Genomic DNA, 11,767 nt, shown 5'->3' with positions numbered 1-11,767 from the left:
TGTAGCCGCGTGGATTTTTTGGTGGCTGGTTGGGCCCTGCACTCCACCGAAGACAACATATGTTCATGTGGCGTCACTACCTGAGAGCACCTCGTGGGTATGAGCACTGGGGTTCGAGTGTTTTTCAGTCGTAGTTGTCCACGAACTGGTAGATGCCGTCACCATCACGCAGGTTCTCTCTCAGCTCTCACCTGTCACTCTAGAAACCCCAATCTTTAATTCTTGTTCTGGTTTTCAAGGTTCACTTTGGAAAGCAAAATCTCTCCTCTAATTGTTCCTTTTGCTTGCTGCTTTTCCATATTATTCAATTTGTGTTCTTTATTTTATCTTAATGCATGCATGCTTTTGCAACAGCTGCTGTAATTTGGCTTTTGCATGTCACTGGACAATTTCAATTCCTTTCTTTCCATTTCCCCATCAAATGAGGCTAATTTTAAACATTTGATTCGGTAGATTCATTGCAAATCTTATTTTTTACTACATGGTGCTTAAACTAATTTATTTATTATTTTTTGGCTTACTTTTGTGCTTTTATGAGAACAATATCACAATCTTTTGTAGACCTTGTCCAATGAGACAATATATTTTATTATGATTTGGCTGGTCAACGAATAGGATGGGGGAGACTATGACTATAAATTTCATGATTTCATCTGTAAATGGCCTTTTGGATACCATAGGGATGTAAACTGTTTAATTTCCTTTAATCTATGAACTTAAAACATAATCATTAAAGAAAGGCATGAGTTTATTTTAATAAATTCTCGTATTGGGAAACATATCTATAAATTAATCAAGAAGATCCCCCAACTTTGGTTCAAACACTAATTTCTCACTTTTCAATTAATCAAATTAGCTTCAATGTCAGTAAATGACTCTGCAACTACAAGTGCTAGGAAAAGTGAATATGTCAATGCTGGACATATAAGTGAGAGCGGTTCAGTGCAGAATGAGCCTTACAATGAGCTAGTAATAAGGGTACATGATTGCTTTCCTAATGCACATATCACTGCTTGGTAGCTTCTTGTCTTTGTAGCATACAGTGAAAAAGGTCTAAGACTCTGGTCACGTATTATTTTTTAATTTATATTCGCTTGTCGGTTGATATTATTGCAATCGGTAAGACCATTGCAATTGTTCTCATACCAACTTACCCGACAAAAAAACCAACTGCTTCAATGCCAATAAACCTTTGTTGTAGTTCCACGAGTGTCACTCCCGGAAAAAATTGGTATTTTTTGTAGTGCCAATATAACAACTACTGTGCAAAAGTGGTGATAAAAAAGAAAAGAAAACGGATTTTGAGATCAATTTCTTAGTCACTATCCAAACCCTACAAAGAGGGTACCGTCTTAAAAGATGTTCAAAAGATAAGCCATTGCTAGAAACGGTGTAAGGGGGTGTACTGTAGTTCGTTGTCTTGAGATATTTTTTAGAGAGATCCTTAGTCTCTTTAACAAAATCACCAGTTAGGGAAAGCGGTAACCTAGATAGATCGGCATCGAAATAGCAGATCTGCAGAGGGCCGGTCAACCCACGGATCTAGAGTGGCACGTGAAGGCTATGTGCCAGTGGTATGGAGGTGGAGTCTGATCGATCTAAAGGATCGAAATATGGAGAATATGCTGGTGCGGCACTTGTAGCTGACGAAGTAGTCGGAGGGCAGACATGAAGACCACATGCAGAAACAAGCCGCGTGTGAGGGCCACGCGCTGACATTTTGGGTGCTGTTCCGTGTAGTCTCAACAGATTAGCGGCAAGGGAACTTCATGGTGGGGCGCGTGTCAACTTTCTATAGTCGGAGTGCAGCAGATCTGAGAAAATTAGAACCGGGCGAGAAAATTACCTTATAAGCATGTTCACATATAGGTAGTGGAAATGAAAAGGAAAAGTAAAAGGAGATGGAAAGGAAGGTGGAACCGAGACTCACACCTGCCTCTTCGACAAACCTCAACAGAAAGATGGGTTTTTTTTTCTAGAGAGAAGACAGTCGAAGAAAGGTGGAGCAACAATGGAGTTTGTTTGGGATTTAGTGTTTCTTTTCACTTGATAGATAGTGTCTCTTGTAAAGATCGTATCCACTTTCGAATGGATGAGAAACATATCGATCTCTACTTTAGAAGTAATTCTCTAGACTTTATAGAGAGTGTCTCTTATGCATCTTTACATGGGACACATGTCTCACATAACTATACTTTTCAAAATGAGTACAATTTTTCATGTTTTGCTAAGAATTAGATAAATAAATAAATAAAACATGCCTAGCAATTGGTTTCTTATATTTGGTTTCTTACAAATAATGATACTCCTCATCATTTTTCTCATCATCTTCTCATCATCCTATGATATGAACCTATCATTTAATGCCACATCATGGGATGATCAGAAGATGAAAACATAACTGACTTAACCAAAAAATTCATGTTTTGTTTTTGGGTTTAGTAATTTAAATAGGATATTATTCACAAGTGTTGTAATATCCTTGGTCACACTAAAGAGAATAAAATCTATGGTTGGGATGATGAAACCGATATTGTTTTGGGTAGTTTTAAGAGAATGAGATCTTGCAGAAGATGTTATTTCTTTATACGTATCTATGAGTAATATATATATATATATATATATATATATATATATAAATGTTCCGTCTTCACATACTTGCTACAAAAATGAGTTATATGGTAAAAAATCAAGGGATCCAAATCTGATTTTCACCGAAGAGGGGAGGAGCCCTCGGCTATTCTCCCTCTCCTTCACTCGTTCCTCCATTCATCCACATTGTCTATTAAGATTTCTTTTACTTAGTTTTATCTTGCTATCTTCAAGGTCGAAAAAGATAAATTTACAATTTTCCGGCAACTCTCAAGAGACACGCGCGACACAAGAATATTCACAAGTCAAAAATCGTTCAGAGGAAAGTGATGGTTATGCAAAAATCACTGCTTGTGGTCCTCACATGCCACCCTTTCCAGCAGCTCTTCTTGACACATTCACCAGATCACCGAACTCGCCACCACGTACCAAACCTTTTAGATATGACATTTGTAGCTAAAAAGAGACAAGTAAAAAAAAGAGTTCTTCTCTCGGACGTTTGTCTATAGAGGTTGAATTCTCTCATTCTATGAAGGGTGAGGTTGAATTCCTATTTAGGCAGAGAGTGTTATCTCTTGGACATTTGTCTGTAGAGAATATCAGCAATAATGAAGATCAGACCAGTCACAAAAGGAAATAGCATAATGGTGGAGCTCCAAATACATTATTTTGGTTTATGATGTCATGTTTGATATAAGGACATCCAAAAATATATCCGGTCATGCATGTAAGTATATATGATGAATGAATGATGATAATTTTCCTTAAAAAAAAAAAGGTATACACTGACATATTATATCAAATTATATTAGTTTATAAATTTATTTTTGTATAATCTCTTTAAAGAAAGTATTTCTTTTATTTTACATGCTTGTACTCGTACCAAAAATGCCACCGATGTTCTTCCAATCCTTTGTATCGTGTCATCAAAATAATGCTACAGTATTTTTAATGAAAGTGAAATCAAGGTGAAGTAAACTATTGATAGTGTGTTGGATATATTTATTGAGCAATGTTATTTGAAGGCTTTTATATTACATGGTATAATTTAATTTATAAACTATTGATAGTGTGTTGTTTGAAAATTGAAGAGCTGGACTCCATTTCATTTCTCTTCAAGAGTTGTAGTCCCATCACATTAAATATACATATTCATCTCTTAAGTACAAATTAACTCAATGTCCCGAATACAATTAATAAATCAATAATAAGGCCAAACTAGCTAGTGTCGACACCAACCAATATTACATGTTATATGTCATTGCGCCTAATTAAAATGCCTCCAAAGCAGCCGCTAGTGCAAAAATATTATAATCTTCACAACTAGTGCAGCCATGCCCATGACCATCTTTGCATCCACATGACTCATCCCATGATTTCTTTCCCTTCCCATAATTTGATCTCCTCCTGACCTCCTTTTCCACCATTGCAGGAACTTGAACTTTCATTCCCACTTGCAGCTTAGGTGGTTTGACACCTTCAACAAGCACACGCGATCCACTCGTGGGAATCATCGTGACCCACTTCTCCATCTCCATGTTTGGTGACTCATAGACTTCTTTCCATGGAATCTCTGCCCTACCCAAGAGTTTTGAGCCCCCAATAATATTCCTCCCAAGAACAGGCACTTTGTTTGATCTCCACCGGAGCTCGAAAACCACGTTTTCTTGCTTTAGGTTGTCCATGGTGTCGTGGGTAGCAAAGCAATCCAATGAGAAGGACTCGTTCCAATAGAGATCGGACCTGGAGGAGATTTCTCGGCTGTTAAGCCGAATTCTTTTGTTGTTTCCTGCAGAAAGATAGTATCTAACAAAGAGAGAACCCGTGGACTTCAATTCCACTTGTTTTGCTTGTTTGATGGTTAGTTTACAGCTAAGAGAGGAAAACTGCTGAGAAGTACCCATTTGAGAGAGAGAGAGAGAGATGAAGGCTTTGATTGTTGATGAAGGTTTTGATTGTTGGTGGGGGAATATATATAGTGTTTGCATATTGGAAGGAAGCTGCGCTGGTATTACTTTTTCTGAGGCCGCTGTTGGATAAACACCCAGCAGGCTAGTTAGATTGTTTTCGTGCAGGGTTTGATTTTTATGCTTTATAATAAGATGGACATGGATCCTGCTAGATTGACTTGAAGATTATGCCAAATTAAAATAGGGTTATAAAATCTTGAAGGGATAAGATTTTGCACAAGTGACCCTTGCAAGTTGGGAGAGTGTTGGGCTACACTCTCAGAGCCGCATATATTGCCTGGATCCTGCTTGCCCCCACTAAGAAGGAGATCAGAATAAAAAATAAATTAACAGAAACGAGTTATTTCCAGTCATGGATGATTACATATTTGACCCTTGTGAAACTGAAAAGTAGTACAACCATGCCACCTAAGCTAAAAGACACGTGTAAACTTGATAGTGTTTCTCTACATTTTTTTTTTTCTAAGCAAGCAAACTTCATTAAAATAAAATATATATCAAAGATGATACATGTTAGGTGATGGAGTTCTCCAACAAATACCCCACACTACAACAAAATAGGCGTTTTCCCACAAAGTGGGTTTGTGGAAAAAAAATCACTCTGTTATAACGACATGCCGACGGATCATTTAAAATGGTTGTAAAAAATGTTCTTTTTCCACCAAAATATTTCGCCGCAAAAAAACTCCCTCATATTATACGGCTTGTAATATGTGCAAACCCATTTCAACGAACAGCACGGTGGGAAATTTCTGGCTAGCGTGCATTCTCTCCATTTCCTTCGATTTCAGCGGGGAAATTTCTTCTCTCCTCAGACCAAATCTACCAAATTTTCCCTCTACCTCTCTTATTTTCTCCCATTTCATGAAATCCTCCCGTGATCGATCATTTCCATGTTGGGTCAACTAGGGCTTGGGAAAGATAATTTCGCAGAGAGGATAGGGTTGGCATACACGAGTTGGTAACAACTCCCATGACATGCATCCACCACGTTCAACCCCAGAAGATTCGGTGGAACTTCCAACGTCGTTGACCTCGTCGATTTTCTGGTGGCTGGTTGGACCTTGCTCTCCACCAAAGACAACACATGGTCATGTGGCGTCACTGCCTGAGAGCACCTATTGGGTATGAGCATAGGGGTTCGAGCATTTTTCAGTCATAGTTGTCCACTGACTAGTAGATGTCGTCACCACTCTCGCAGGTTCTCTCTCAGCTCTCACCTGTCACTCTAGAAACCCTAATCTTTAATTCATGTTCTGGTTTTCAAGGTTCACTTTGGAAAGCAAAATCTCTCCTCTAATTGTTCCTTTTGCCTGCTACTTTTCCATATTATTCAATTCGTGTTCTTTATCTTATCTTAATGCACGCATGCTTCTGCAACAGCTGCTCTAATTTGGCTTTTGCATGTCACTGGACAATTTCGTTGCCTTTCTTTCCACTTCCCCTTCAACTAAGGCTAATTTTAAACATTTGATTCGTTAGATTCATTACAAATCTTATTTTTTACTACCTGGTGCTTAAACTAATTTATTTATTATTTTTTGGATTACTTTTGTGCTTTTATGATAACAATATCACAATCTTTTGTAGACCTTGTCCAATGAGACAAAATATTTTATTATGATTTGGCTGGTCAACGAATAGGATGGAGGGGAGACTATGACTGTAAGTTTCATTATCTCATCTGTAAAGGGCCTTTTGGATACCATATGGATGTAAACTGTTTAATTTCCTTAATCTATGAACTGAAAACATAATCATTAAAAAAAGGCATAAGCTGATTTTAATAAATTCTCGTATTGGGAAACATATCTATAAATTAATCAAGAAGATCCCCCAACTTTGGTTCAAACTCTAACTCCTCACTTTTGAATTAATTAAATTAGATTCAATGTCAGTAAATGTCTCTGCAACTACAAGTGCTAGGAAAAGTGAATATGTCAATGCTAGACAAATAAGTGAGAGCGGTTCAGTGCAAAATGAGCCTTACAAGGAGCTAGTAGTAAGGGTACGTGATTGCTTTCCTAATGCACATATCACTGCTTGGTAGCTTCTTGTCTTTGTAGCATATAGTGAAAAAGGTCTGAGACTCTGGTCACGTATTTGTTTTTAATTTATATTCGCTTGCCGGTTGATATTATTGCAATCAGTAAGACCATTGCAATTGTTCTCATACCAACTTACTTGACAAAAAAGCCAACTGCCTCAATGCCACTGAACCTTTGTTGTAGTCCCACGAGTGTCACTCCCAAGAAAAATTGGTATTTTTTGTAGTGCCAATATAACAACTACTGTGCAAAACTGGTGATAAAAAGAAAAGAAAACAGATTTTGAGATCAATTTCTTAGTTACTACCCAAGCCCTACAAAGAGGGTATTGTCTTAAAAGACAATCAAAAGATAAGCCACTGTTGGAAATGGTGTAAGTGGGTGCACTGTAGCATGTTGTCTTGAAATATTTTTTGGAGAGATCCTTAGTCTCTGTAACAAAATCACTCGTTAGGGAAAGCGATAACTTGGATAGATCGGCATCAAAAGAGCAGATCTACGGAGGGACAGTCAACCCGCGCATCTGGAGTGGCGCGTGAAGGCTATGCGCCGATGGTATGGAGGTGGGGTCGGATTGATCTGAAGGATCGAAAGGATCTAAGGATCAGAAGGTGGGGAACATGTTGGTGCAGCGCGTGTAGCTGACGAAGTAGTCAGAGGGCGGCGGCACGTGAAGACCACGTGCGGAAACAAACCGCGTGTGTGGGCCATGTGCTAACATTTTGGGCGTGGTTCCCGCGTATTCTCAGCAGATCGGCGGCTGGGAAACTTCATGGTAGGGTGCGTGTCGACTTTCCATGGTCGAAGTACAGTAGATCTGAGAAAATTAGAACCGGGTGAGAAAAACTACCTTATAAGCATATTCACATATAGGTAGTAGAAATGAAAATGAAAAGTAAAAGGAGACTGAGAGGAAGGTGGAACCGAGACTCACATCTGCCTCTTTGACAAACCTCAACGGAAAGATGGGTTTTCTTTCTGGAGAGAAGACAGTCGAAGAAAGGTGGAGCAACAATGGAGTTTGTTTGGGATTTAGTGTTTATTTTCACTTGATAGAGAGTGTCTCTTGTAAAGATCATGTCCACTTTTGAATCGATGAGAAACATATCGATCTCTACTTTACAAGTAATTCTCTAGACATGATTGAGAGTGTCTCTTATGCATCTTTATACATGAGACACATGTCTCATGAATCTATACTTTTCAAAATGAGTACAATTTTTCAAGTTTTGCTAAGAATTAGATAAATAAATAAATAAAACATGCCTGGCAATTGGTTTCTTATATTTGGTTTCTTACAAATAATGCTATTCATCATCATTTTTCTCATCATCTTCTCATCATCCTATGATATGAATCTATCATTTAATGCCATATCATGGGATGATAAGAGTATGATAAGAAAATTATGATGAGTAGAATTTTTCTTTGACAAATGTAACTACATGTACATTTTGGTCAAATATTCCTAGCTAGGGCGAGCAGATTTAGTGCTAAGGCTTTCCCTCTTTAATTGGAGAGTTTTTTGCCTAATTTGGGTACTGCCACGTATTCTCAGAAGGGAAAAACTTCAAACCTATCAGATGTTAATTTCACTTTTACACCTGCCAGTAAAGTTATGATACGTAGTAGACTTATTAAAGTTACGGTAAAATCAAATCCATTCTACTATCTCTCTTCTCCCGTATCTCTTCCATCTTCTCCTGTCTCTCTTCCTCTTCTCCCCGAAGGACTCCCTCGACCCATCTTCGTCTCCTTCAATAAAGGTCATTTTCATCCTCAAATTTCATCTCCTTCAACATATTCTTTGCATTGATTTCATCTCATTCAACAGAGGCCACCATTTTCGTCTTTAGATTTCATCTCCTTCAACAAATTCTTTGCATTGATTTCATCTCCTTCAATAGAGGTCATCTTCGTCTTCAGATTTTATTCAGAGAATTACCTCTTCTCGGCAAGGTGAGTGAGATCAGGTAGAGCACAATCGCTGTCACTACTATGTTGTCATGCCGTTCCACAAAAACAATACTTATCTCCTTCATGTCTCAATTTTGTGATACGCAATCAATACTTTAATTTCCTCTTTTCAAAATTGAGATGAAGTTCTCATTGTTATCGTTGACTATGTTGTCATGCCGTTCCACAAAAACAATACTTATCTCCTTCATGTCTCAATTTTGTGATACGCAATCAATACTTTTTTAAAATTTCCTCTTTTCAAAATTTTAAAAAGAAAAAAAAATATAATGGAATCAAATATGATTATGAAATGATTTGATTCCATTAGTAACCCAGAAGAATCCATCGAATATATAAAATAAAAGGGGAAACTTACTTCCCCGGGTGTTTGCCATATCAACAGAACAAAGACTACGACATCAAACTAAAAATTTGTAAGCTAGTACCCTCACCTATCTCGCGTCGTTGGCGACAAATCCCTCTACACAGATCGTAATCTAGAGCGAGAGAAAGAGAGTGACAGAGGGTGGGGGGAGAGCAAGTGACAGGGTGGGGGGAGGGAGGGAGTGAAAGAGAGAGAGGGGAAAGAGCTTAAAAAGAAATTTCACTTGTAAGCGAGTGTAAGATGTATTTTATTGCAACACCTACGTGGCAGTTTGTAATTTGTGGGTGTAAAGTGAAAAAAAACATCCAACCGGCCTGGAGGGTCTCTCTTCTTATAATACCTGACTACTGTTCATTATTTTATTATTAGTTTTTATCTACTTTTCACTTCTATTCACTATTATTCAATATTCTATTTTTTTATTACTTTTTTTATTACTATTCACATAATTCCAGAGAATATGTCACTTATACCCAAACGCAACCTTAGACACTTGTGTGTATGTATATATAAAAATGATTTGTACAAGTTTTAAATGGACAAGTTTCACATTAAACCTTCGTTTGGATGATGAACTCATCTCAGATGAGTTTATTTTTAGAGTACTTTTGACATCCAAACACACTTTAGTCTTTATTTTAAACTACTTTCAATTCAGACGTCGTGGGACCCACATTCTCTATTCATTTCTCTTTTCTCTCAAAAAGTAATGGGACCCATTGACATCCTCTCTCTATTTCTCTCTCTCTTTCTCTTTAATTCGTGGGACCCACTGACACTCTCTCTCTATTTCTCTCTCTTTTTTCCCTTTATTTACCCGACACTCTCTCTATTTCTCTTTAATTTGTGGGACCCATTGACCCATTGACTCTCTCTCTCAAGTGCTATGTTTGACTTCGGAAGATAATTGTTTTTACTGTCACGTGAACAGTAGCCGAATAATGGTGGGACCCATTTCTTTCACAACTTCTCATAAATATATCTAAACTCATCTTAACATCCAAACACATTTTAAACTCATCTTAAGTGGACCCCACCAAACTCATTCAACAATCTCAACTCACTACTATTCATAAAAAACTCAATTCATCTCAACTCATCTCAACATCCAAACGTAAAAAAGTATAAAAAAAACTATTATTTATCAGTGAAACCTACATTTTTATAAAAAGACTTGTACAAAATTTATTTATTTGAAACTTATACTTAATAGTACACAGCTATTTTTTTCTTTAAAAGGAATAATACTCTTCATTAAAACTCAGGAAAGAGTAGCAAGTTGCAAGATTATGAGATGCTTTAGTACACAGCCAGTTCAGAAGCATCCTCTTTTAACTCTAGAGATGCTTTAGCAAGATTATGATCAAACATATTACCATCTCTTTTAACAAACAGAACACTCCAACTGGACAAAGATAATAGTCTCAGTTTAGTGTCACAAAGGATCATGCCCACCCAATCCCATCTGTCCAGTTGCTGCTCCAAGCCTTTGACAACTTGGCTTGAATCACCCTCCAAGAGTACTGATCTAAGTCCCATATCAGCAGCCAACTCTGCAGCATGAAACGCTCCTTGAGTTTCAGCTAATAAAGGATTAATTAAGCTTGCTTTTGAAATCCTTTTAGTGGCAATCACCTTACCCTCATGATCACGGGCTACTAGACCAAAACCAGCTCTACCTTTGACCTCACTCAAGGCTGCATCCCAATTAATCTTTATAGTGCCTAGTGGAGGAGGGATCCAATTAAATCTCTCATCTGATATTACATGAGTGGAAGCCTTAGGAGTCTGTTGAGCAGCTTTGAACTCATCAAGGAACTTCTCAACTTGCTTAGCTAAAGTTCTTCGATGTGCAAATCAGTCCTCAAAGATAATTTGATCCCTCCTATACCAAATGGTCCTATCTATTACTACAAAGAGTTCCATAGTCTGCTGATCACAAGATAGGCTCAGTTCCTCAACAAGCTCAATAAATCTTTCTATTATGAGGGAAATTTTATGAAATATAGAAGGGCCTTGACTCCAAACATCCATAGCAGATTTACAGTTCCACAAAATATGGACCACAGTCTCTTCTTCACTCAAACAGATAGGACACATAGGTGAGTCACAAATTTTCTTCTTGAACAAGTTTAACATTGTAGGCAATGACTCGTGGCAGGCTCTCCACATAAAACGTTTTTATGCATTTGGGATTTTATACCTCCAACAAGATAGTCCAATCATTCTCCTTATAAGCAACAGAAGATGACTGATCAGTAGCAAATGCATTCATCTCCTTTTGAATGTGGTAAGCACTTTTAACTATAAAAACTCCATCCTTAGGGCCTAACCATATCAATCTGTCCCTAGCACTAGTGGCACTAATTGGGAGTTTAAGGATAGTAGCAACTTCCTCCTTCCCAAATACATCTCTCACCAGCAGCCTATTGCACTGTGTCTCTGTATGGTTTATAAGAGCTGCAACCTTTCCATTTATGGGTAGAATCCTAGTGGGAGATTGGACCTTACAGCCAGAAGGAGTGGGCAACCACCTGTCCTTCCAAATAAGAGTATCATGACCATCTCCAATCCTCCAAAAAGAAATCTTTTCGACCAGATTTCTAGCAGAACAAATACTCCTCCAGATAAAAGACGGTCTTGCACCCACCTTAGCCATAAGAAAATCTGTACAAGTGAAGTATTTCACTTTAAGAACCTGTGAAGCTAGAGAATTTGGCTACTGCAGTATCCTCCAACCATGTTTAGCTAGTAAAGCAAGGTTAAAACTCTCCAAGTCTCTAAAACTCAGCCCTTCTGCAGTTTTGGCCTTC

General features: G+C 37.8%; 1 protein-coding gene across 1 annotated transcript; it reads right to left on the bottom strand.

The window, feature by feature from the left end:
• Nucleotides 1–3,685: 3,685 nt before the first annotated feature.
• Nucleotides 3,686–4,675, bottom strand: LOC109001573. The gene has a single exon (XM_035695308.1). The coding sequence runs from the start codon at nt 4,578–4,580 to the stop codon at nt 3,864–3,866; it is 717 nt and encodes a 238-aa protein (XP_035551201.1). The 5' UTR covers nt 4,581–4,675; the 3' UTR covers nt 3,686–3,863.
• Between the last annotated feature and the right edge of the window lie 7,092 nt (nt 4,676–11,767).

The sequence above is a fragment of the Juglans regia genome, chromosome 10, assembly GCF_001411555.2.
Source record: "Juglans regia cultivar Chandler chromosome 10, Walnut 2.0, whole genome shotgun sequence".
Lineage (NCBI taxonomy): Eukaryota > Viridiplantae > Streptophyta > Magnoliopsida > Fagales > Juglandaceae > Juglans > Juglans regia.
Note: the sequence above shows the minus strand (reverse complement) of the source record. Positions and strands in the feature narration are given on the sequence as shown.